At 36.7% G+C, this 27,723-nt stretch overlaps 1 protein-coding gene across 1 annotated transcript in view; it reads left to right on the top strand.

Annotated features, from left to right (window-relative positions):
• The first annotated feature begins 4,763 nt into the window (after positions 1-4,763).
• The window catches only part of COL28A1 (collagen type XXVIII alpha 1 chain), a 66,866-nt gene continuing 43,906 nt past the window's right edge, over positions 4,764-27,723 (top strand). The window contains exons 1-11 of the mRNA XM_032182138.1: positions 4,764-4,942; positions 5,837-5,993; positions 6,580-7,139; positions 8,885-8,905; positions 9,545-9,601; positions 10,907-10,960; positions 11,490-11,531; positions 12,236-12,262; positions 13,211-13,255; positions 17,287-17,331; positions 17,975-18,028. Of these exons, the coding sequence (XP_032038029.1) occupies positions 5,861-5,993; positions 6,580-7,139; positions 8,885-8,905; positions 9,545-9,601; positions 10,907-10,960; positions 11,490-11,531; positions 12,236-12,262; positions 13,211-13,255; positions 17,287-17,331; positions 17,975-18,028 (1,038 nt within the window). The 5' untranslated portion in view covers positions 4,764-4,942; positions 5,837-5,860. The remainder of the gene's footprint in view (positions 4,943-5,836; positions 5,994-6,579; positions 7,140-8,884; positions 8,906-9,544; positions 9,602-10,906; positions 10,961-11,489; positions 11,532-12,235; positions 12,263-13,210; positions 13,256-17,286; positions 17,332-17,974; positions 18,029-27,723) is intronic.

Here is a 27,723-nt window from a genome sequence, read left to right as displayed (position 1 = left end):
TATTGTGTGCTGGCTGTTTCTTCCTATCACTAAACATATTGGAGAACTTGTATTAAGTTATTTTTCATGAGTTATATATCAGAGGGTTTATTAATTTGAGCCACAAACATGGTCTAATAGTACAACAGTTAGTTTACTTAGATTTAATCATTATGTTCCTTCCATTTTAAAAGCATTTTCTTCATGAAAACACAGCAATTTTTCCTTAATTATGATCATCTTTAGGATCTCAGCAATGATTTTGATAAATGAGGTAGGACAAAATTTATGGAAAAATTAAAAGCAATTCAAATAGAGTACTATATCATATATTGAAGGTAAATTTTGGCAGCCTGTATTTTCGTGGTTATAATTTCATTGCTCATTCATTTTTCATCATATCACTTCCTCTGCTACTGTTGGAGTCAGACATACTGACTTGTTCACATCTGTTTCCAATAATCACCTGCTGTTTCTTTTTATAACAAAGATTAGATTAGTTTGTATGTTTCTAACACTTTTTCACAGGAAAGTATAGGAAATGAGTTTAGTTAATACTTCCAATAACCATGTTAGCTAACTTTGATTTTGAGAGGAAGTTCTTTAGGTATGAGGGAATCAGCAACTTAAATACCTGACACCTTACTCATTTTGTGAGTCCTAATGATAGTGCAAGCATGCTAGTAACATATAGTGTACCAAGTAAGAGCATATGTTGCCTTTTGCCCAATGGCAATAATGTTATAGGCATCGTTAAATATGGATGTGAATAGGGAGAGGAGGTAGAAAACACAGTCATTGCAAATGTTGCTGTTGGGATGTGCACAGGGGGAACAAAAGAACGTGTTTCTTTAACTCTACAGTTTGAAGAAGAGTTAGTTGAGTAACCCGAAAAAGTTTAATGTAAGAGGTTCACAAATTGTGGCAAAAAAGAGACATAATTCACAAATCACTTCCACTTGCAACTTCTCTTTCATAGCATGGAGTTACTACTGCTGTTGCTGAATCTTGCTCTCACTGTTTCTAATGCATATGAGACTTGCTCCAGCACTGTAGCTGGTGGTGGTTTATAGCAGAACAAACAAACAAACAAAAAACTGTTAGGATGTTATGACCTATGTGATTTAGGAGCACAAGACTTTGTTTTGTTGATCCTTAGAAATCCTTAGTAGGATTGGTGTCATGAATTGTTTAACTGCTTCTAAATTTCCCATTAAGAGTTCAGTAAGAATGCTGCGTATCTAAATCCATACATCAGGTCCTGGGACTCCCAGTCTGTGTATCTAACAGAGAAGTACCTGAAATGAGTATTAAGTTTATCAGAATCAGATAGGAACTAAAGAGTGAAACCAGTTGTTCCAGGAGATATCTATCCTCCCTCCTTGAATCCCTGTATCTTAGTTCTTTAGTATCTTAATCTTCAGCTTTAACCTTCTATTACAAGGAGACATATATTTTACCCAGACAGTAGCCGTATCTACTAGATGTGTCCTGATCAAATGCTGAGTATGTCACCCAATATGAGAAATCATAATGCATTATCATGTGGATGCACCAGAGGGCAGAATTTAGACAGCATGAATAATATCTCAGGTTTTTATAGTTTACATAAATTGAATTGAGCAAATAAATGATCCTTTTTGTTATGTGTATTGCAGTCTGGTTTTAAAAAGGCCTTACCTTACACAGCGTGTGAATAACAATGGCACTGAGTTAAGATACCTCAAGCATTAGGAACAGAGGTGGTTTTTTGTTTGTTTGTTTGTTTGTTTGTTTGTTTTTAAATATTTAAAATGTGTACTCTAAATTACAACAATTAGCTATTTTCTAGCTGGAAAAAAATATACAGTTCTTTATAGTTTACAATTCATTCACACATTCTTATTGAGTAAAGAACTTAGTGGCAAAATAAACAAACAAACAAACAAATAAATAAATAAATTTAGGGCAGTCAAATTTGGTTAAAATCATTGACAAAACAGAACCAAAATGCAAGTCTTTTGACATATGAGATTCTTGTACTATAGTAACCTTCTTTCAAGGTTTTATATATCTGCATCATATTCACAGTAATTTGTCCAGGTGAAAGATTTGTAACGTAATTTGTCTCTTTTCATTCAGAAGCTCTCTCATCTTTTTCACCTCTCTCTGTTTCTTTTTATTCTTCTTTATAATTTCTGAGTTGCAGTAAGTAGAATAGCAGGAATTATTTAACAATGACAGGTATTGTACAAGGAAATAAAGCTGATATGTGATTTTTATTTATTTATTTATTTTCCAATAGAAGAAGTCATTTAACATGAATGCAGAAACAGGATTTTTTTTTTTTTTTTGCAGGACTCAAAATTCAATAGCAACATAAGATGAGTTTTACAGATAAAACCTTTATTGCAGACAAGAGCTTTAGTGTGATCATGGAATGAGTGCATTTAGGCAGATTCAGTACCATGGGGATCTAGATGCACTGAGCTGAAATTGTACTTGGTTCAGTGCAGCCATTGAAACAGTGCTGAACAGCTTAGCAAGAAGCAGTAGTAGAGTTTAAAATGATGCTGTATCCATATGAAGACATTGCTTCTATTAGAGTTGGTCTCTAAGTGAATATAAAGCTATATACTGGCAAGACTAGAGAAAAAATAAAGCTCTGTATTCTAATTCTACACTTCTATTACAGAACTGTCAAGATCATGGTTGTACATCCAAAGCACACTAAGTAGCAAATAAGAGCTGGAGTGTGAACATAAGGCTCACTAGTTACAGTGGACTCAAAACAATGCATAACAGAGATAAAGTGCCTACACTTTCAAAGAGGTTAAAGCTATTTAGTATAAAAGTTACACTCAAAGGATTCAGAAATAGTGATCTGTAAATTCATTTACCAGTTTGCAATGTAGTAAATTTCCTGCTTAAATGTCTTTAGACCGCTTTCCCAAAACTGGTTGCATAGCTTTTTCTTTTTCAGAAATTAATAAAATGGAGACAAAAACAGCACTCAATGGTAGCAATTTCTTCTACCTTATTGCTAGTTAAGGTTTACAATATACACTCAGAAGGAAAAGGAAACCCCCTAGCCCTATTCCTGTTTTTCCTCAGGAACAGAATGTGAGGAACATTCATTAATAATTTGAAAGGTTGGAAGAAGTTACACGTTGCACAACGAACAGTCATTAATTTGGCTCAGCAGTGAAAGATACTGGCTTGTGAGACAGGGGAGCTGGCATCACCCTGTAGCAACACAGCTCAGAGGTGCTGGGAATTATTGCCAAATTGTGAATTCCTGCTGAGGATCTTTCAAAAAAAAGGTGTCTACCCATGAAGGAGCAGAAAGTAGGTGCTACAGAAAGTTTTGGCTGTAACAATAGAGGAGACCTTGTTCCCATGCTAAATGAATCACAGAATCATAGAATGGCTTGAGTTGGAAGGGACCTTAAAGATCATCTACTTCCAACCCCTTTGCCATAGGGGTGGCCACCCATTAGATCAGGTTGGCCAAGGCCCCATCCAGCCTTGAACACCTCCAGTGATGGGGCATCTACAGCCTCTCTGGGAAACCTGTGCCAGTGCCTCACTACCCTCTGAGTGAAGAATTTCCTCCTAACCTCTAATCTAAATCTCTCCTCTTTTAGTTTAAAACCATTCCACCTCATCCTGTCATTATCTGACTGAGCAGAGTCACCAATAAGTACTGAAAATCTGCAATGAGGTCACCCCACAGCCTTCTCTTTAGGCTGAACAGGCCCAGCTCCCTCAGCCTTTCTTTGCAGGCAAGGTGCTGCATCTCCTTCATCATCTCCAAGCCATTCCTGAATTGTGCTTCTACTAGCCTGAATGAAGGCAGAGACTTTTTTGTGCTCACTGGTCAGTGATCTCCCCCCCCCCCCCCCCCCCCCCCCCCCCGTGTTCTTTTTCCAAGAGATTCTTCATTGAAATTTTAATAAAATCAGCAGGAAATGGACTATGGTTACTTAGAAGATCCTAGTTAGCATATTGCACTGTTGTTGTTGTTGCAAAACAAGCATGCTTTCATACAGTTTTCTACAAGGGAACAGAAAAGAAATAGGAAAATGTGTTCATCTACACTGTTTTAAAAAAGCAATAGTTTGTCAAACACAACCTGCTTCAGGGTCTGTGGTCAGAGAGATCGAACGTTGCAATAACTGTTGAAAATTTAGGAGAAACAGTAGCCTATAAGACATTCAAATGCATTGATATTAGGGTCTTTAACTGTACCAAAAAATCAAAAATGAGGATTTCTCAGTATTTAACCTTATTGAAATGAACCAGCTATTTTTTGAGTCCTCTCTTACAGTACTCTTGCTCCCTTCCCACGTTACCTAAATGACAGCTTATTTTTGTATGTCCTGCCTGCATCTGGTCCTTTAAGAGGGTTTAAGTAGTAGAAAAAAAATCTGAGGAAAACAGCTCGGCTATATATATATATATTTAATCATCTTTTATTATTGTAATTGCTAATGCAGTTATCACCTTTGAGGTGTGCTTATGCTCCTGGCAGGTTTGCAAACCAAATTATGTAAGCGACAATATACTAATGTCACATCTCTGATCTAGCCAGTACTGCGACATTAACGTAGAGAAACTGAAGAGATGTGGCTGACAAAGTGATAGGTAAAGATGCAGATTGTTTAGAAGCAAGTATTTTAATGAAAAAGTTTAGTTTTGTAACATGGGAAAACACTCGTGCTCCTAGACTGACACTGTGCCTTTAACAAAATAGCACTGGCTAAGTGCCTGACTGTTCTCATTTAAACATTGGCCAACTAAACAGGAATAATGGACCATAAAGGATCTAGATGCAAGGTAAAGCCATTTACAAGTGGGTAGACTATGTACAGATTTCTTTATTTTCTTAAAAAGTAGATACTTTCCAGTATGACCTGCTGGAGATATTTTCTACACTGACAGCTTATTCAATCCACAGTTTGCTCTTTGAATGACTTTGAAGGTAAGAGACTTATAAAGTTATTCTTTTCATATTTTTAGAGGATTACACTGATGGATTCTGTATATGTAACAGCTTTATGGAGTTGGAGATGGTATTTAGGAAAGACTTTTAAATGTAACATATTGTATTTGTTATTAATGATTTCTAATATTAATTACTGTGAATTAAAGGCATCTTTTATTTCAATAGATATCAATTTTCCCTAGAAATGTGTTGAATCACTGACTTAAAGATTCTAGTATTGATTCTATTAGTGTATATTGTCATAATAGCATACTGTCTTTACAGACTATACTGCACACATTCTGTTACAGCCTTATATATTAATGATACATTCATGTACTGAATTTCACTACTAAGCAATTGTTTTTTATAAGAAATTGTTCATACTGGTGTTCCAGCCCTAGGTAGTATATCTCATTCCAAAACACCCAGCTCTGTTTATTACTAACAGGTAAGGATTTTTAGAAACAAACTAAATTCAACATTTTCTATAATATTTCTGCTATTTTCATATAATTAGTTTAATAGCAGAATATGTTAAAAGCAGTATAAGTTAATACAAATTTCTTTTACCTTTCTTTCTGAGATGTTTCTTTCTGAGGTGTAAAGGTAACACTGACAATTTTAAGAAAGAAAAGGGATCACTGTGTTGCACCTGTATTTATTCTCCAGTAAAACAGGCTATAATATACATGTGAGCTACAGTTGGGATTGCAGTGGCTGCTTGTCTTAAATCACATTCCCCGTGACTTTTTATAATAGTTTTTTAGATGTTGCCTCTAGAATTGTGCTTCCCACAAATCTGTATTCTGTCTGTAAAGTATGTGTATTTACTTATTTTTATCTATTAATGAATTATTCACAGATATTTGTTTATTTTTCTTATAACAGGAAGGAAAAGTCATCTAATTTGGGATGAAAGTCACTATGTGGAACAAACATTCTTTCTTTTTCTTTTTACTTCTGGCTATGACAACATACCAAATAGTATATGGGCAAAACAGAAAGAAAGGAAAAAAATCTAATTCTCTTGTGCAAAACAATGAAGGTAAAACAATTTTCTTAAATTATCTGATTGACCATATTGCATGCCTCCTCATATTTCAGGGTAATTAACTAGTAATTGAAAACTTATGCATGCATTTATAAAATATGATTTATTTTGATTATCAGGCTTCAAATCTGTGGTGTATCCTGCATTTATTTGTTCAGGCACTCCACTTGGACCTATGATTTTCATTGACACTCATACCTCTTTTAAGATAAGTGATAAGTAGCCTATTAGAAATTCCGTGTGGAAAAATTATACAAAATCAATTAAAATGCTGAAAAAATCCCATTAAGACCCTAATCTGAAAGTCTTTGTCTATAGACCTTTAATAATACTGCTATGAATGTCTTTGTCTATAGACATCTTTAATAATACTAGAATGAATTAAATTAGATTAAATTAAATTACTTGACTTCAGTAGACTTTCTTGGCATTTACAATGAAGTTTCTTCTTGGATTTTTTACTGGAAAGACGGGAATTATTTGGGAAATGGCTTTAGGACTGGGTTTGTTGCAGAGAATTATCTGAAATCTGTCATGCAGGTGTGCCCATCACTCATAAAACTTTCTTGTTTCATTACAGGTGATATGTGTCTAATTGATATAGTCTTTATCTTGGACAGTTCAGAAAGTGCCAAAAACCAGTTGTTTAATTTACAGAAGAATTTTATTCAAAACTTAACTGACAACATTTTCCAGATGAAACCAGTTAAATCTCAGAAGTACAATATCAGACTAGCAAGTATGCAGTTCAGCAGCACAGTCAGCATTGATCAACCCTTTACAGCATGGAAAAATGTGCAGAATTTTAAAGAGAAAATCAAGGCTCTGGGCTTCATTGGCCATGGAACCTACTCCTATTATGCAATTTCCAATGCCACTCAGCTGCTTGAAACTGAAGGTCGTAAAAGAAGTGCAAAAGTGGCTTTTTTGATGACTGATGGTGTGGATCATCCCAACAGCCCTAATGTCCAGAGTATAGCTGCAGCAGCTAGGAGTCTTGGAATACATTTTTTCACCATTGGCCTTTCTAAGAAAAATGTTCAAGAAGAAAAATTGCGTATGATATCTGGTGATTCATCTTTTAAACAAGTCTTAAGCCTGGATGATAATAACCTGATAGATGATGTAGCATCAGAGCTGGTAAGTAATGCTGATTGTAATCTTGTCCCATACGTATCCATTGCAGATTTCATTTAACTTTGATAGATAAGTCCTGAACTCAGTGCAGAGACTTGCAGGTCAAACGGGGTCTGGAGCTGACCTCAGGCTTGGGATTTCAGGAAGATTTTAAACACTGTGTGGGATGTCTGCATGAGATGGGCTCCATGGTTGGTAGCAAAGAAGGTCAGTAACTATTGGCTTGAGAAGCAACTTAAGATTGATAATTTGGTTTAACTGTAGTCAAGGCTTGTAACTCCACTACTTAGAGTAGTGATAAAACTATTAATTCTGGACTCAGATTGATCAACTTTCAAATTTCATGGCAGATATAAGAGGTAACAAACAAACGCAGTATGATCCTGATCCTGAAGACAAATGAGAAGACTTCTCTTTACAGATTGTATTGAAGTATGTCTACTGAAGTCACTGGGATATGTCAAAAACAGGTGCCTTCACCACTGCAGTTCAAGAATGTCTGCTGAAGCAACAGGAATTTTTTATTATTGTCTTCAGTGGGATCAGATTTCCAAAATACTATAAATCTACCACTCTATTTATTTAAGGGCACTTAGCTCTCTGCCCTTCTATTGCAACATAAGGCACACATAAGAAAATGTAAGGAATATTGCTTAATTAACTTCTTAGTTTAGGAGAAACAAAAGTTTTGTAGTACTATAGATAGCAGCTGGACATGATCCTTCTGGCTTTTAAGCACTAACGTGCAAAGTGTTAGGGTGGCCTAGGAAGCTCTTGGTTTTTAAAATGCTAGAAAGTACTTTTGAGTAAGAGAAGACTTTGCACATAATAAATTAAGATAATTTGGAGGAAAATATTTTTTAGAAAATTCAATAGGGAATTCAATTAAGGGAATAGTCAATACAGAATTTATGTCTTTTTTTGTTATTCTCTTGAGGGTGGTAAAACTGATTTGGAAAATTTAAAATTGGAAACAAACTTGCTAGGTGGTATGTTTGAAAACAGATGGCTAGGTTGCGCACATGGCTAGAGATCTCACAGATATAGGTAGCAAAAGGCATTTCTAAAATATTTCATATTGTTACACGTGTATACCTGTGACGTGTGTACCTGTGCAGTTATACATTTAGAAAATGAAAACTCTTTCCAGAGATCTCTGGAAATGGTGCTGTGGGGAGGAATGTTTCTGTGGTGTATGGCTCTGTCACATTAATTAGGACTGAGGGAGCTTCCTTCTTCCAGACGCTTTCCAAGGAGTTGTGTGCTCGGACAATAATAGCACAGCTGCTGTCATAACAATTGAAGGGTGTTTCCCAGCACATGGAGCATGTCTCTGAGCACATGTTAAAACTTTAAAAGGTTACTGATGTCATGTATAACACTGATAAAAACATTGATTCCTTCCCCTACATATTATCCTTGTAAGAGCTTCCATAGCTCGTTAGTCTTTTCATATTCCCCTTCTTAGCTTTGGTTCTTGATATTGGCTATTTAGCTGTCTATTTAGCTTTCTGATCATTGTGGGTCAGATGGAGCAACCCCCTCCTCATACCACAGAATCCTTTCTTGTGTGACTGGTTCCATAGAGTTGTAATTAACAATGTAAGAAAGGGATGATGCTTGAAGGTGTTCACCTTCTTTACCATTCACCTTGCAAAGTCTGTAAACTAGAGAGGAAAAGTGGTTAAATTACTACACTGTTAAATGAAGTCTATATGGAAATAATATTATTATTTTTTTCTTTCCAGGAAGCCTTACTTCAGAAGCAGGTAGTTTTTTTTGAGTTTTATTTGTATTACTCTTGATTACTCTTATCAATACCACAGTCTATCTTTTTCTCTTGATCTCTGCTTCTCCTGTGATGCATCAGTACTGCAAGAATAACCACCCTTCCTTTCCTGAGTAGAGTTTCTACCATGATTTTTATTTACATTTTTATCCATTTCTTCCCCCCCTGTTCCTGATAAATCTACAACTTCTGTTCGTTGGTGGGTAATATCAGTAGTAAGGCCTAAAGGTTCCTAACAAAGTGGAGTAAGACTGGTATAACACATGAAAGTTCATTAGTTGTCACATTATAAAAAAATAACAATGTCAAAATTGTCCAAAAATTATATAAGATTTCACACCACTATATACTATGTATACGCAACCTTAAATATTTGTAGTTACAATAGTAAGTGATTTATTTGCTTGTGTAATAAATAAAGTTTGGGATTGAAACAGACAATTTTGGTGGAGCTATACAGAAGTGTAATGTTGATTATAAAGGAGATAGTTATTAGCATATTGTTTATTTTTATGTTCTCTACCGTGTTCTCTACCAGGCAAAAGCAGATTTTTTGCTTATGAAATTTGAGATAATACATTTGAAAATGTTCTTCTTAATGTTTCTATCAACCTTTTAGTGTATGCAGAAGAACTGTGTGTGTGAAAAGGGAATAAAAGGAGACAAAGGTGATTCTGTAAGTATGCATTCACTTGAAAAAACTTGGAAATCTATGTTTTAATCATTGAGATCAGTGGTTCAAGATACTATAATGGGTTACTATGTCTATAAAAGCAAGACATTAGCTGTGCATATAGAGTAAGCAGAAGTAAAGTATCATAGCATATCACTGACATCTCCAGAAAGGCCACTGATGTTTTAATAGCTTAAATAAATAAATAAATAAATAAATAAATCTATAATCACATACTGCCTTGGAAATACGTTTATATTACTGGGTAAACATTGTATGCATGATTTTGAATCCCAAATCAAGAATTTATTCTTAAAACTTAAAACCCTACCAGCAGTTTCTATCTGTGTAGGGATAAAAGTTCAAAAGATTGAGTGTAGTGGCATATGTGAAGAAAAGTCTAAAACTCTGTCTCTGACACTCTCTTTTCTCTTGTAACACTTTAGCACATAACTGTTTCTTGACTCTGGTAAAGAACACAGAAGTGAGAGTTCTGAGTCTGTGACCTCTCTGATCCCTTTTCTATCTTTAATAGCTCCCCCACAGACAGTCAAGGTACATATAAATGGTTTTGCCTTTCTCCCTTGACCCAAAGCAAGTGACCAAACACCCGTAGCAGGTTATGAAAGCAGGGCTTATCATCCAGTCTCTTGACTCCAGATAATGTCCTGGAACTAAAACCCTTCCAGTCGATAATTTAAGATCCAGGAATTTTTAGGTATTTTATGCAAAGTGATTACATGTAACCTAATATAATATATAATTTTTATACATACACACATATATATATACACATGTAAATTAATATATATATGTATATGTATACACCAAACTTTCCATTCCACATCTTCATGATCCTCCAAACAGATCTAAGGGTATCTACTAATTTTTTAATTTTAGAGCTGCTGAATATCAACACTAAGATGTTCTATGCAGTGGTTTTTTTTAGGAAGAGGGGAGCAGACAGTGATGGGTAACTCTCTAAAAAACGGTGAGGAGAAACTGTGTTAAGTTTTCTGTGACACCTTGCTGGTTAGACTTTGAAAGGCTCTGTTTTGCTAAAGTTGAAGGTAAAAAATGTACTTATCATTGAACATGGATGAATAAATAAATTAATTAATAAATCACAGTTACCTTATGTTTTTTTAGTTATATGAAAACAATCTCACATGTGCTATACCTGAATCAGTGTGGATTTATATCTAAGCTTATTCTAGAATAATTGTGGCCTGCTCCAAAGCTGTAGTCTTAGAGGAACTAGGAATTCTTTCCTTGCAATCATAATAACATTTTCCTGCTTTGTTTCAGGGCAGTGCTGGAAACAGGGGGGAAAAAGGTGAGCCTGGACCAAAAGGAAACAAGGTAAAGAGAGTTTAAATAAACAAACACACGATCAAACAAAAAGCAACAAATCAAATTTCTATCTAATCATTTTGTCCAAACCATAGAGGTGAAAATAGCAAAGAAGAGGTATGGTACAATGTGATTTAAAACATTGACTTTTGCTATGAGAGATTTGTAGTTAGCTGCTTCAGGAGGCAGAAAGAGAAAATTGAAACTAAACTACTACCAAGTAACACTGCCTATCTCAAGTATTTCTCTATTAGCAGAGATCTCTGCATCTGTCTGAAGGTTCATTAAGCTCCACAGGGCTTTCTGACAGTACACAAATCTCTTGTATGGAGCAGCTTGCTTTGGTGACTGAGATTTCTGTCATCTACTGACAGTAGTTGACTGTGTTAATGTTTGGGAACTGTGTGTTCTTGACTGTGGGATCTTCCTAAGTAGGAAAAACAATTTCTGATCCTTAAACAGTGTTCTAGGTTTTAGTGTAACAGTAATAAATAGAAAAGCACTATATATTTAAATTGTATTCCTTTGTTTCCAATAGGGTGATGCTCAAAAAGGAGATCATGGAGAAAAAGGTGAAGAGGTATGTGACACCACAGTTATCACAGTGACATCACAGGATACCACAGCTTAACTCCACTGAACTGAAAACAATTTTTTTTTCTTTCAGTTTTTCACACATCCACTTTACTGAATTATTTAGAACACCTAAACTAAGTTCTAGTCTAGAGAAGCATCTATACTGAGGGAAACACATTAAAAATTGCTTTAGTCTAACCATGTGCTTAAATGTAGAGTTAGGATGCTACTGACAAAAGGAACTTCTCTTGCTATGTGATTTTGAATTGACTTGTATTATAATTTGTGAAGATAGAGCAGAAGATGTCATCACTAACAGCATATAGGTAGTTCTGGCTTCTGTTATCTAATATTTCTAAGCTTGAATTCTTGTTGATTCTCAGGAGAAACACTACTCCATAAGTAAGATCAGTTCAGTTTAAAAATCCTTTTTAAATGGTAGTATATATCTGATAAGAGACTGCTAATCTGGCACATTTATGTCCAATGTTAAGAGGGAAAAGTACACATTTCTGAATTTTCAGGTAATTACAAGTTAAATGAGGTATTCCAGAGAGATATTTTATTTTCATGAATAGTTAAACTTAAACATAATTCTTTACTGTGTTTTCTTTTTTTTTTTTTTTTTCTATGTAAATTAACAGTGTGTAATGCTTTTGCAATCTCTTTTATGATTTTCTCCCCCCTTTTTTGATTTTTTTCAAACAGGGAGCTCCTGGCTATAAGGGTGAAAAGGTAAGATTTTTATAGAATGGAAGTAGTGTAAGAATGGATTGTCACTTGTTGACAGTGTATGAGAAAGAGTGGAAAGAAGAGCCGGGCTCGCCTTTTTGTCATGAGAGCTCCCAGTGCAATTCCTGGAAGTAAAGTCATCATTTACGTAATTTACCTAAATTTGCATACTGGCTTGTTGGAATTTACATAAATACATAAAATAAATACATACAAAGTAAAAGATTAAAATACAATCTAAATATAAAATGAAAAATGTCAAAGACCAGAAATAAAGCTGCTCAGAAGAGTAAGAAAGATGAGGATCAAAGAACAAATTAAGTAGAAAGAATGTGAAATTGCTTATCACAAACACAAAAAGATGTGTCACTTGGGAGCTTTTAAAAAAATTACCACAAGGAAGCTAACTATCTCTCAAAAGAGCTAATGCTTGGCCAAACCAAATCTCAAGATAGGCTCTCCAAGGAGCTAAAAAAATTATATAGTTCAGTGAGTTGCCTGATGCCAAAGCCAAAATTATCACAGCAATCTTGACCATCATAGCCAGTAGAGAAATGGAGATATCCCATTTTGACAAGTAATTCTATTTCTTCATTCCATTCATACAATCCTGTAATTGTTACACAGGAAAATCTTGAACATCACAGTAATGAAATTAAAATATACAGACAGGCTCTCTGAAGGCAGCACAGCAAGGTGGAAAATACAGAAAAATTTACTAAATTTTAATATATTACCCTTTTTCTATGTAGGTTGGAAAATTTGTAGGTATTTTCAGGAAGGAAAAGTACAGCACACTGTATCTTCCAGAGTTGCATCTAAGGATGCAACTCTCAGGTCCTCAAAATCTACTAAACCTCTTTTGCCTTTGAACTGCTTGCACAGACTTAAATGCCTTTAGGGTAATCAAGACAACTTGTTTAGCTGCTAACCTATTGATTTCTTTTAAAGGGTGAAAGAGGGGAATGTGGATCCCCAGGAATAAAAGGCGAAAGAGTAAGTACAATTTTTATTTAAACTGTTGCACACTGATGGAGATGTTAGAAAATCATGTGACATACTCATAAACATAGCTCATAAAGATTACTGTAAAAATTGAACATCATATAATTCCCTGGTTGTAGAGGTATATTCACACTAAAAATACTGTTCACAGAAACTGAACCTCCAGTTCACTATATTCTTTTTTTTTTTTTTTTTTTTTTTTCCATTTTGCAGAAGAAATGTAGTTCTGTAACTGTTGCCAAACTCTACTTACAAAGGACTGTGAGGGTGTCACTGAGTTAAACAGATTTTTTTTTCCTTAAAATGTAAATTTTAATGCAAGTGTATAAAATTATATTACAGAGGAAACGGGTTCTTTAACAACCTGAACAACTTTAAGGAGAAGGCTGCTAGCCCTTCTGTGCTGATATGTATTTAGAGTTTTATCTGTTTCTTTTCTTTTAACCTGAAGTGCAGAATTCATACAGGTGAACGTAGATTTAACTGGGATTTTACAGTGAAAAGATGGAAGGATGGTGAAGTCCTGATAGGGATAATCGTGTATGTTGAGTTCATGGAAAGAGGCTTGTGCAAGTACTGCAAAATTACTGAATTCTGTTTAGCATTATAAAGTACTACCAACCTGCTAAGAATTGATTGTTCTGTCAAACCATTTCTTCAGTTTTAGCATCCACATTATGATTGTCATTATCAAAGACCACCTTGAAACGCTTGCTGTTCCTGGCACCTGCTATTTGATGATGCATTTCAGATAGGCTTTAGGAAATATCTAAAGCAGCAGTATTTGTTGCAAAGAAAATAATAAATTGTACTAATTAAAATTGAAAAACTGTTGTGAGGTACTGGGATACAAAATGTCAGCAAGTGAGTCAGAAAAGGCTGAAATATCTATTAAGAATGTGAAAGAGTTGCATTTCTTAGAAGAATAAAAAATATCATAAATTCTTAAATTCTTAAATTCTTTTATCCAGGCAATATGTGAGAAATAGCATGGGGTTATGTGAAATGCCTACTAAGATCACAGAATCACAGAATTTCTAGGTTGGAAGAGACCTCAAGATCATCGAGTCCAACCTCTGACCTAACACTAACCAGTCCTCCACTAAACCATATCCCTAAGCTCTACATCTAAACGTCTTTTAAAGACTTCCAGGGATGGTGACTCCACCACTTCCCTGGGCAGCCTGTACCAATGCCTAACAACCCTTTCAGTAAAGAAGTTCTTCCTAACATCTAACCTAAAACATCCCTGGCGCAACTTAAGCCCATTCCCCCTCATCCTGTCACCAGGCACGTGGGAGAACAGACCAACCCCCACCTCGCTGCAGCCTCCTTTGAGGTACCTGTAGAGAGCGATAAGGTCGCCCCTGAGCCTCCCTTTCTCCAGGCTGAACAAGCCCAGCTCCCTCAGCTGCTCCTAATAGGACTTGTTCTCCAGAGCCCTCACCAGCTTCGTTGCCCTTCTCTGGACTCGCTCGAGCACCTCAATGTCCTTCTTGTAGCCAGGGGCCTAAAACTGAACACAGTACTCGAGGTGCGGCCTCACCAGAGCCGAGTACAGGGGGACGATCACTTCCCTAGCCCTGCTGGACACACTGCTTCTTATGCAAGCCAGGATGCCGTTGGCCTTCTTGGCCACCTGAGCACACTGCTGGCTCATATTCAGCCGACTATCAACCAATACTCCCAGGTCCTTCTCCGCCTGGCAGCTCTCCAACCATTCCTCTCCCAGCCTGTAGCTCTGCTTGAGGTTATTGCACCCCAGGTGCAGGACCCAGCACTTGGCCTTGTTGAACTTCATGCAGTTGACCTCAGCCCATCGGTGCAGCCTATCCAGATCCTCCTGCAGAGCTTTCTTACCCTCAAGCAGATCGACACACGCACCTAACTTGGTGTCATCTGCGAACTTACTGAGGGTGCACTCGATGCCCTCATCCAGATCATCGATGAAGATATTAAAGAGGACCGGCCTCAGCACCGAGCCCTGGGGGAGGCCACTAGTGACCGGCCTCCAACTGGATTTGACTCCATTCACCACGACTCTTTGGGCCCGGCTATCCAGCCAGTTTCTAACCCAACGAAGCGTGCGCCAGTCCAAGCCAAGAGCAGCCAGTTTCTTGAGGAGAATGCTGTGGGAAACGGTGTCAAAACCCTTGCTGAAGTCAAGGTAGACCACATCCACAGCCTTTCCCTCATCCACCAAGCGCGTCACTTTGTCATAGAAGGAGATCAGGTTCGTCAAGCAGGACCTGCCTTTCATAAACCCATGCTGACTGGGCCTGATTGCCTGCTTGCCCTGCAAGTGCTGTGTGATGACTCTCAAGATAATCTGCTCCATGAGCTTCCCTGGCACTGAGGTCAAACTGACAGGCCTATAGTTCCCCGGAAAGGGGATAAAAGGAAGCTGTTCAGAAACTGGCAAAGAACATAATCTAATCAGCCAAAAATCTGGATGTAGAAACCATATGCCAGGGCTGCTGGAAATTTGCTTGTTTCATTTCTGTTGAGGACAGAAAAGAAAAAAAAAAAAAAAAGAAAAAAAAAGTTTGACATCTGTAGACGATCAGATATTAAAATGGATTATGGACTTCAAGAATTTAGTGAACAAATGAGAATTATAGTCACTTCCAGAATTCCCAGCTTCACATTACAAAAAGCAGAAGATAGAACATAATGATTCTTTTTTTTTCTTTTTCTTCCCTTTTTTCTTTTTATGAAAGTAATCTCTATCAGGCATAATCACCAGAAACAGAATGGACATGCCCAAATGTGTGAAGCATAGCTTCAGTATCCTGAACTGAACCTTTAACTGCAGAGATGGGTATTGAAGCATAATTGGCAGCACTGTCTGATTTGAAAATGTTCCATTCTCCCTACCACTAGCTTTCCAGTCCCACAAATCAAACTGACTGTAGCAGAGGCTTTGATGCCATCAGTCTCAGTTTCTTTAAAAGCTGATAAAGCTTGAAATTTGGAAAGTTTGTGTTCAGCTTTGAAATCAAAACTGCCTCCAATCATATGTTTGTATTCTACCAAAAGTAGGTATCATGACATCAAAATGTTGTTGTTTGTGCCATCTGTTGCTTGTGTAGTTTTTGTAAAATGAGCGAGAACTAAGTGGGGTTGTCTGCTCTCTGGCAGTTGGCACTCAGCCTGGGAGCTAATGCCTGGGAGTACAGAATTGTTAGAACTTCTGAATCTGTACATGAAGATAGTAGAGGGAGTTTGGTTTCATAGATGTCACTGACAAATTTGCTAGGGCTATTAGAGGTTCAGAATACACTGTGTTCTATGAAAAATGCAACAGTCTGCCGATGCCTCTGTACTCAGAGATATTACTAATTAAAAGAACGAAAAGACAGGTACCGCATCTGCTGAAAACTATTCTTTCTTTAGAAAAATTATATCTGAGTATTGAGTCAACTGGAAGTGAAATCCCATAGAAAAAGCATTGTGGTGACTGAAGAAAAATAGCGCAGCAAAAGGATTTGTGAGCTATCCACAGTAGCAGTAGCTGGTAACAGCTCTTTAAATGGAGAAATAACAGCTGATGGAATAATTAAATATGGAATTTTAAAATGATTTTTGCAAACTATTAGTGTGATTCTACCCTGCTACAGTTTAGGTGACTGAGACAACATTAGCTGAAGTTACTTTGTTATAAGCAGTATAATTTTTTATTTTTTTTAATAAGAATTCTGTATCTAATATACCAGTAGAAATAGAATTTTAAGACCTGTGGCAAAGAACAACCAGTTAACCAAATAGCTAAGATGTTAAGTAGCCATCCACAATGTTTGTTCTGGAAGTATTTTAGCCAATTATTGAAAATGGAGTGTATCCAACAATACGGAATACAGAAGGAGAACATCAGTATTGTGGAGAAAAAACAGACTCCTTAGAAAATGCTTGAACAGAGAGAGAGAGATGGGTCACTACATGTGCACTGCAGTTTTCAATACTTTGTAGCAGGTAATTGCAACTTCTTTTTAATAGGATAATTGAATCTTATTTTTTCTTAGGGATTGGAAGGTCCTTTTGGCCCAAGGGGACCTCGGGGACCTCAGGTAAGGGAACTAAAAGATATCAAATAGAAAGAAAAAACATTATTTTCTGTAAGTCTATTCTACATAAAACCTGACAATTCTGTGGAGAGCAGTATGTTTGGTGCCTGAGGCACCAAGATGTCAGAGTCTGGCAAATTTTGGCATTCAAAAATAATTTTCAAAGAAAAGTTCTTGGCTGCTGCTGCTTGAAGCTTCTCAGAGGTGAATTGTGCATTCGGGCTTTCCAGCTGCAGAACTCTCCTCCTGCCCTTAGTGTAAAATCATGCCCATACATACCCTAACATGTTAAATTCCTCTCATCATATATGTTTCTTGGAAACCTGAACATGGTCTTCCTGAAATACAAGGCAGCCAGAGAGATAGAATTTTGTAGGAGAGACTAAAATCTGACATGATTAATTAAAAACCTGGGAAAAGAGTAAGAAAAATTATGCAATTTGTATGGAGTAGTAAGATACCTTTTCTGTCAGCATTGGTTAATGAATATTAACAATACAGTTCCAACATGCCGGACACTTTACAGAATATGAAGCAGACCTTAGCATTGTGCTACATTGTACTGTATCCTGCTCAGGCCAAATTCAAGAGAAACATCACATACATCTTCAAAGGAAATTCATTCTCTACTTTGACTTTTGTGTAGGGTGTCAGTGGACCTCCAGGTGAGCCAGGTCTGAAGGGCATTCAAGGCAGCAAGGTAAGATGTAGACACGTGTGTGTAGATGTTATATAAGGAGAGAAGATGCAGAAAATCTGCATGGGATCTTTATACTGTGCTATCTTTTCTCCTCAGTAGTTTTTTTTAGTGGTGTCCCTTGTACAAAAATTACATAGATCACCTGCACTGTGCACAGTAGTGTCATCATGGTATTTAGGCCTTGTCTCATTGGGACATACAGCCTGTGCTCCACCTGGGTCCTCAAGCCCAGCCATCAGAGCTTGGGAGAGCATTTTGTAGGGCCACAGTCGGGTGCTACTTGGGACCTAGAGCCACAGCAACTGAATTTGGAATTTAAACCATCTGAATATGTCTTTGCTTCTGCCATCATGTGGGAAGTTTTTTCTAGAATATCTCTGATGCTTTGTGCTTAAACATTGTTAAGTGATTTTAGATGGTGGTTATAAAATATTGAGATGGAGTTTTTAAAGTCATTTATTATACTGCTTATATACTGTAAAAGTTCAGGACAACTTTAAAATTGGTAGGGGTGTAAGATTTGGTGATGATTAATACCTTAGTTATATTGAAAATAGATCATTTGGAGATAATGACTACAGCTTGTCAAGCAAAACCAATTAGATAAAGTATCTGATTAATTTAGGCAGTCTTCTGATTTTCAAACCTTTGGCAAATTGCTTTATGTGAATAGTTATCTTGCCCATAGGACAGCTATTAATGTCATTGTTCGGTACAGAAAGATCTTTTATGTATCAGTTTGAAAATATGGGGTCTAATGACAAGGACATTTTACTACTGCATGAATAATAGAATGCCATATCTAAGTTTTACCAGGCAACTGAATTCACATAGAACAATTTGCCAAGGATGCAACATTTATACATTCATGTTTTGTTTCTTAGGCAACAAGTTAATTTGAAGATTCACAGAAATAAACTTAGTTGTGGGAAATATTTATGGTAAAAAGGTTGAAATACTGGCATCCACCATGATTTTCCTCTTCCTGACAAGTGCTTTTTCATACTTCTTGTGTCTTCATCTTTTCACAAAATGCTTGATTAGGAAAATTGCTACAGAATATTTCAGAAGTGAGGAAAGAAAGAGGATAAAGGGTCTGAAAGAAGCTATTCATGAATGTGGTGGAAAAGTCATGCCTCTCTTTAATTTCAGCATGGCAAATGACAGTAATTTTTTTATCTGTCATTTCACACTGATGAGTCCAAGATAGTACTCTAGATACTTTTGTTATACACTAAACCATATTTGTTATATGTTATTTGTTGTTCTGTCAGTCTTTTTATACACTTACCTATCTGTAAAATACCTGAAGCTGGCTCTCTATAATTCTTCTAACTGGGTGCAATATTTATGGCCTCTTTTCATTTTTTCTGCAGATTTTCAGTATGGAAAAGTTTCCTTGTTTCTCAGCTTCCAACTCAGCAACTTGCTGACTAAGATCTCTAGCCAAGGTTTTTCAGGCTCAGACATCTATGATAATAAAAACACTCTCAGACAAGTTTAATTGCACTTATGTAATTACACTAAAAGCTAAAGAATATAGAAGAAACATAGAGGTTATCTGTCGACCTTACCTAGTGCCAAAGCCAACCTTTGGCATTTTGGAGCTTATCTGAGAAGAGTGAAAAATTTTTCAATGATCACTACAGATAATCAGTAGTTCTTCATAGCTTAATAAACACCCATTCAGCTGGTAAAGGTCAAGGCCTTTTTTGGTTCAGACACATAGTGATCTTTCCAATATCTTTTGTCCTTAGAGAAAGATTAGTCAATTGCTCTTTTAAAATTAGTTTTCATGACACATAATACAATATATCTGAAAAGTAGCAGTTATTTATAACTGTCTCATATAAAATAAATAAGACTATTCTTAGTGCCCTTCCTTGTACCCGTGGCCTTTCCATGCTAATACTTTCTGCTTATTGAGCTGAGCTAGTGCCTTCAGTCTGGTTTAGCAGAGCTGAAGGCAGTTTCATGGCATTAGTATCAATATGACATAATGCAGAACACCACTGCTGAACATTTATATTCATTGTTTGTGGGCCATGTTGAGGTTTGAAAGGAGAGAGTCAGTTCCTCAAAATATAAACTCCAGATCAAGTTCAGCCTACAGATGTTTTGGGTCTCATTTGTGAAGTCTACTGTTCACTCAAATATCTGGCCAGTTCGGTGCATCCCTGACCGTAATGCAGTGCCATACCCCTTCTGCTTTGCAGCGCCGGGTTGCAGACAGTTGGGGATGGTGGTGTCGTCTGTGCTGCTGGCTCTGGCAGCCATCAGCAGGAGAGGGTTGCTGGTATTGCAACTTTAATTTATTTGCTTAAATGTGATATGTCTGAAGCAATGCAGCATAGAGTCCAGAAACATCATCCAAGAAATTACTGGAAGGAACTTTTCATTACTTACTTCCTTTGTCATCCATCTGCATTCTCTTATTCTCTCTTAAAATGCTGCCTAATCTGTCAGGGTATAATTCTTGCTGTTTGCACCATATGATACTGCCTTATTGTATTGCCAGTGCTCAGTTGAATGGTTTGCAAAGTCCCACAACTTGCATTGAACAGCTTTCCATTTGTAGCGTGTTTCCATGTAGACACCAAAGTTTAGGGGTGTTCATATGGAGCTGAACCTCATCTTTAACCTCTGAAAGTCTTTCTGATGCACTTTGCAATCAGCCCTTATCTGTAATAACCTCTTTATTACAAAACTAAACTGTGTCACCTTACTTTTGCCTTCTTTTCTAGATTCATATATGAATTGTAGAGCAGCCTATATCCTGCATAAAACACAGCTCAGCATATTAACTAAAAACAGCTTTTGCTATTAAGCAAAATTTAAAAAGCTTTCTCTATTTGCACTTGTGCAAAGTTATAGCATCTCAAATAAATATAAATAGTTTTATTACGATATAAACTTTTTCCATAAAGATGCTGAGAGATTTAAAATGACAAATTTAAACTCTGTTTCTATATAAATAATAATACGTTAACTCATCTTTTCCTTATGCCATATTGTTATTAATTGCCCTGACTAAATATATTTATATTTAACCGAATGTTGAACTTACATGATAAGAGGAAACTTACAACTCAGTATAAAACACAATCATTTGAAAAGAAAAACATTAGAGAGGAACAGGAAATTTCACTACTAGTTAGGAATTGGGAACTGGCTAATTTCACTCTGTATCTCTTGCCTTATAAATCAGTCATTTTGGACCTGTTCCCTGTTGTAGGTTTTTTTTTTTTTTTTTTCTTGTATTGACTTTCCGATGTTTATTGGCCATGTTTCACTAAAAAGATGTTAAATTCACAAAATAACAGTTATATTGTTAATGCCAAAGTGTACGTTATCTTTTCTCTCTCACTAACTTAAAATACTGAGAAAGAATACCATTCATAGCTGTGCTTTATATTTTCTTACAACTTTGCTGAAGGTCATTCACTTTAAGGCATATTTCAGCTTTATCAACCACAACATGTTATCTGCATTCTAACATGAAACAAAAACTTACATCAAAGCATATTACATACTCTATCCAGCTATAGAACATATAAATAAAAATAAAAAAATTAAAATTAAAATTAAAAAGAAAAAGCTTTTGTAGTTCTTTTGAAGTCGCCACACCCAATTTAATTAAATTGCAGAACTTTGATTTATAACCTTTACCTGTGGTAAACACATTTTTGACTCTTGTCACACTGCAGCTTGTAAGAGTAAAGAACTAATTGTGTTCCTTGTCTCACCATGAAAGCATAGTTGGCCTACACTACGATTTTGCTGGCTGATGCAAACAACAGTTTCCCAAAGACAAACAAAGAAACAAAGAAAAGACAGGATCTCATTTACAGAAGGATTAAAAGTACTAGAAATATAAGGTCAGCAAAGAGAAAAGCCATGCTGTGCTTGGTTCTGCTCCAGTAATATCCTATATTGCTGCCTGGATTGCCAGGAGCCGGCTAGATGGCTTGTTAACAGATGGTTTGTTGATTAAATCAGTAGTGTTTGCTTTTGCTAGGCCAGCTTCTCAAAGATCACGTTGAAGTTATTACAGGAAGGCATAGGCTTTCGTAAGGGGACACAGGAGGTAAAGTTAGTATTCTCTGTAGATGGAAACAAAACATTTACTTGCTCTGTAAATGTGATATATTCTGCCCTAAGCACCAATGTCCAGAAGCATGATCCAAAGAGAATCTCATCTCACTTCCAATGTTCTAGTAGTCTGCTTTGTGTGATTTAAGTACTTCTCTTCTACATATCTCTTATCTGCATTGGCTAATACAGGAAAATAGCATTGTAGCTGGCTACGGCATTTACTTTCATCGGATTTATTTATCACCTCCTATATTACATTGTTATATTCTACCAATCTAAGAGTGAATTCTAAGAGTGAATTCTGAACATTAAGAGTGAATGTAATGCCATTTATTTTGATCAAGCAAACTTCTCAGTCCTGAGTTTTTGCTGCTACATTTTTGCAAAGCTAAAGTATCTCATTGGGGTTGAAAACATAAAATGTGCGGATCCACATGTTCCTAGTATTCTTGGAGTTAGATAAATGAATTTGCAACATGCATATGCCTATTACTGAGCTTTTCATTAATTGATTTAGATACTTGCTTATTATATATATATATATATATATATATATAAAGCATATTCCGTACAATTGCACAAGTGAGGTTCTGTAAGAGTGTTTGTATTCAAGGCAATTTTGAAAATCTGTTAGTGAGGGACTGAATTTTCAGAAGTTCAGTGGACAATTTAAAAACAGAATGATTTGGTTACACATTATAAAATTGGGGCATAAAATCAGGAAGTGGACGTGACCTGTGTAGTTAAGGTAGCCACTCAGAAGGAAGTAATGAGCAGGGAGTTGGTATGGTTATCATTTCAAAAATAAAACTGGGTTTGTTTGCTTAAACTTTTAGACCAGCTACTGGCAATAAATAACACATTTCTATAAACCCTGATATATTCATGGAAAGATTGAGAACAACACATTCTTTAAAAGCCACTGTTAAAGTGAGTGCCTTTAACAAAAACTCTCAAAGAATTACCAGCTAAAGTTGTAAGAACAGATGAGTACTCAGACTTTAAAGGAGATAGTTAAGTTTGAATGTGGGTATTGAAAGCACTTATTTCCATGAAAACATCTTGGGATAACGCTTCTATGAAAATTCCCTTGTTGCATATTTCCCTGAAAATGTGTCCCAGAATGAACTGCTAAGGATTCCTGCTTCTCTCATGACTTAGAAATTCTTTCCTTACTTATCTGGCAAGTTATATGTTTCCCAGGAGGCTGAACAATACAGTTTCCCTATAAAGAAGTGTAGTTTTGGTGTAGCACAACTACCTCAGAAATATTAAATATCAGTAATATATATTCAATATCTGTATCTGTTTCCATTGTTGTTTCAAATGTTTAAAAAGAGCATCATATTTGAAAGCATATTTTTCACTATAGCTTATTTGTTATATCTTAGTCATTAATAGCTTTATAGACTCTGACATACAGACTTCCTGTTCCTTGCAGGGTGTATGTGCGTTCCTAAAAGTAAAGAAGCCATTTATGCTGGCACTAACTGGTATTTATCATAACATAGCAAACTGTTTGCTGGGGGGTAGACTTTAATGTATTTTCCAAGCTTAAAATTGTACAATTTTAATATGTAAAATTTTGAGTGGATTTGAGTGGAATGTTAAACAAAGAGAATGATTACAAAGAAGCTACTTTGAAAAGTAGAATTTTCCTTCTGACTGTAGGTAATGTTATTATTGGCAGTGCTTTACTGTTTTAATAAATTTCACATTTCTTGTAGCACTGTGATTGTAGAAGTTAAAACAGAGGCTTGCTAATAGCTGTATGAACATATGACTGATATATAGTCTTTAAAACAGGTAAAAATAGTTTAAGTTCCAATTTTGCATCTTGTCTGGAAAAAGGCTCTTTTTTTTTTTTTTTTTTTTTTTTTTTTTTTTTTTTTTTTTCCCCCATCATTAATCTTCAGACATCCTCCCCTATCAAATTTTCATGCTACTCTACATTCTTTTTATTATAATGCCTACTTAACAGTGTCTACACCGGTATCTATTGAAAAACAAATAAAAGCTGCATCAAAGCTGGTTAAAGGACATCAGTTATTGGAGAGAAAACTAGATAATGTTTTCATCATGGTTAAATAAGAGCTTTTGGAAAAATGTTAACTTTTCTGAGACTTCCATCGAGACAATGCATGCATTAGCATAGCCCTAGCATGTGGGTAAACTTGAGCAGGAACAAATAAATTGTAATAGGAAGCATTCCCCAGAGTTATTGTCGTTGGAAAGTTCTGTCAGAAGCTGTCAGAAATAGATATGAAACACAATGTCTGTTTGGACAACAGGCCAAAAAATAAAAATAAAAATTGGAAGACACTTTCCAAACACAACAAAGGGGTATGGTTTATTGTTTCAGCTGCATTAGGAGGTTGTTATTTACCTAACATTGGTTTTCAGAACGGAACAAGTTCCTACACGATTTCTTAGGCTTAGTTTTGACAAATGTAGCTAGTGTGTTTAGGGGCTTTTGCTGTGTCCAAAGTAGCCTGCTTACACCTAGTAGGCTAGCGTGCTGCTGTTTTGGTTTTGGCTTTGTTTGTTTGTTTGAATCTGATATATTTATTTAATATTTTTCAAGTTTGCACATATCTTTTGCATTTTTTCTGTGTGGCATGCTAATTCATCCTGGCACAACACACACCCTAGGCTGCCTTTTCCATGATAAAGATGACGACTGAGAATTTGAAAAGCTAACACTTTGCACACTGCCTGGCCATGGCTGCCACCCCGTACCTGTGTGAATGAGTGAGAGGGCACAGGAAGGAAGCACCATGTCAAAACATGAACCTGCAGCTCTGCCTGTAGGGAAAACAGTGAGTCCAGCAGCAGCTACAGCTGGCTTGTGTGTGCATATGTGTGCATCATTTCTTGCAGTAGCAGTGGGAGAGGGCACCGCTTGTGTGTGTGTTTCCTGGAGGAGCCTATAGCTGCTCAGGCTGGAAGCCAGAGTGGGGATCCACCTCCAGCAGCTGTCAAAGCCATATCATCTTGTCAGCGTGTGAGTTTAGTAGGAGGAATGATAATCACACTAGCATGTTTTAAGTAAATCTTGCAACATACTAAAAAGAGTAGTGGCAGAGATTCTTAGTGGCAATAGATAAAGTACATGTAGGAGAGAGAAAAGCCAAAGCAACTGCTTTGTCACCTTATGGACTTCCCTATTCCTACAAAGAAGCCAAGTTGACCAAAGCCTTTTGAATCAAAAGGAGTTGATTTCAGTAGGCTTTTGATCAGACTCAAGAAGTTGGAAGGTAGCAATAATCAACTATTTATGTTGTGTCAGTTTTCCAGTCTGCCACTCTAAAAGTGCCAGCATTTACAGTGGTCTGTGTCTAATTCTTTCTGTCAGAGGCACCTCTGCCTTGAGGTGAAGTCCATTCCTAACTTTATGATATACAGACCCTGAAACTACAAGAGGCTGTACCTGTTAGCTCCACTAGTGAAGCAGAGAGCTATTGGAATAAGAGTTGGTGGTGAATTATGGGAGGCTATGAGCTGAAAGGCAAATTATCTTGGGCTTTTTTTTTGTTTGCTTAATATTCTTCCAAAAGCCATGTTTTGTATATCTTGATGACCTTTGCAAGAAGTACAGCTGCAGATAAACACAGCAGAAGTGTCTCTGTCCTGGAGGGTGTCTATGCATGGAAATTTGTTTGCAGAACTTTCTTCTGAAACCTTAATACAACAGTTTTACCTGTGTAGCTCCCATAGGGATGCCTTTGCCTGGGAAGCAGTGCACACCAGCGGCACTGGACTTTGCTGGTACTGTTCGGCCAATGCACTTCTACATGCTAATGCAGGAGCTGAACTTCCACCAATGCTTAGCTAATTGTGATCTGTCAGCATTGATGAAATTCAGTAGTCAAAATTGCTATGGTTGGAAATGAAATGGATGTTTCTAAGTCACAAAAACCCTTCTGAAAATGTTGCTTGTAGTGTATATCATTTTCTAAAGAAATAAACATTTCCTTACATATTTTCTCTACTTCTTGTCTAAACAGAATCATCCCAGAAAGCCCTGAAATTCAGCTAAAGTACAGCAGTGTTAAAACAGAGAGCTTGAAAAGAGAATTAAAGAGGATGCAAATGCTAGCTTTAGTTGTATTATTCTTGGCCTTCCCTAAATTTCCTGCTGATGGGAAACGGTTAATAAAAATTCTTTTTGATCAGCTGAATCTAAAGGACAGCATGTTCAATGCTAAATTAATTCCACGGATGAGCTGGAAGTCTAGATGATGGGCCATTTGAGGAATCTTTTTATTTTATTTTATTTTTAGTGAGTTTCAAAACAGACACAGGAGATAAAAAAACAGCTATGAACAAAACAGGCCAACTGTATCCCATAGAGCATCAGGCACGGCATTGTTAGCAGGTTGAGAGAAGGGATTTTCCTCTCTACTCTGCACTGGTGTGGTCTCACCGCAAGTACTGTGTGCAGTTTTGGGTGCCACACTCTAAAACTATTAGAGAATATCCAAAGGAGGGCTACAAAGATGAAGACTCTGATCTCAGGCATTAGAGTTTGCCTAGAGATTTCCATGGGTAACGTGTCCCTCATAGCAACATAGTACATGTAGAATAGCTAAACTCACAAAGCTATTCTGCAATTTGTCACTTATGACTTAAAGCTAGTGCACCTACTCCTGCAAAAGGCAGGTTCTTAAGATATTTTCCCTCTAATTTCTCCATTATTTAGAACAATTATTTTCCCAAACTATCATATTTATAAGGAATTTTAAATAATCTTTGAATTTGCAGGTCTTCATTGTAAGTGAATATAACATACAAATATGAAGTCTTGAGGCATACTGTTGTTAAGATGAAGAGATTGAAGTATTTTGGAATTTTGTCCCAGCAATATTTCAGATTTCATCCATTTTCACTTACTATTATACCTGAGTTTCTGTCTAAACATTAAGCTTTGAAGAAATTGTTAGTATTTAGTGTTTAGTGTTCCTACATAGAAGAAACAGTAGGTGTTTAAGCACACAAGTAGGTCCACTGAGATCATGCTTAAAGACCTTTTCTATATCAGGGTCCTAGAGCAAATGCACGTAGGGGATATCACAGAATCACAGAATTTTCTAGGTTGGAAGAGACCTCAAGGTCATCGAGTCCAACCTCTGACCTAACGCTAACAGTCCCCACTAAACCATTTCCCTAAGCTCTACATCTAAATGTCTTTTGAAGACTTCCAGGGATGGTGACTCCACCACTTCCCTGGGCAGCCTGTTCCAGTGCCTCACAACCCTTTCAGTAAAGAAGTTCTTCCTAACATCTAACCTAAAACTCCCCTGGCTCAACTTAAGCCCATTCCCCCTCATCCTGTCACCAGGCACGTGGGAGAACAGGCCAACCCCCACCTCGCTACAGCCTCCCTTGAGGTACCCATAGAGAGCGATAAGGTCACCCCTGAGCCTCCTCTTCTCCAGGCTGAACAAGCCCAGCTCCCTCAGCCGCTCCTCGTAGGACTTGTTCTCCAGGCCCCTCACCAGCTTCGTCGCCCTTCTCTGCACCCGCTCAAGCACCTCCATGTCCTTCTTGTAGCCAGGGGCCCAAAACTGGACACAGTACTCAAGGTGCGGCCTCACCAG

The sequence above is a fragment of the Aythya fuligula genome, chromosome 2 (genome assembly GCF_009819795.1).
Source record: "Aythya fuligula isolate bAytFul2 chromosome 2, bAytFul2.pri, whole genome shotgun sequence".
NCBI lineage: Eukaryota > Metazoa > Chordata > Aves > Anseriformes > Anatidae > Aythya > Aythya fuligula.
Note: the sequence above shows the minus strand (reverse complement) of the source record. Positions and strands in the feature narration are given on the sequence as shown.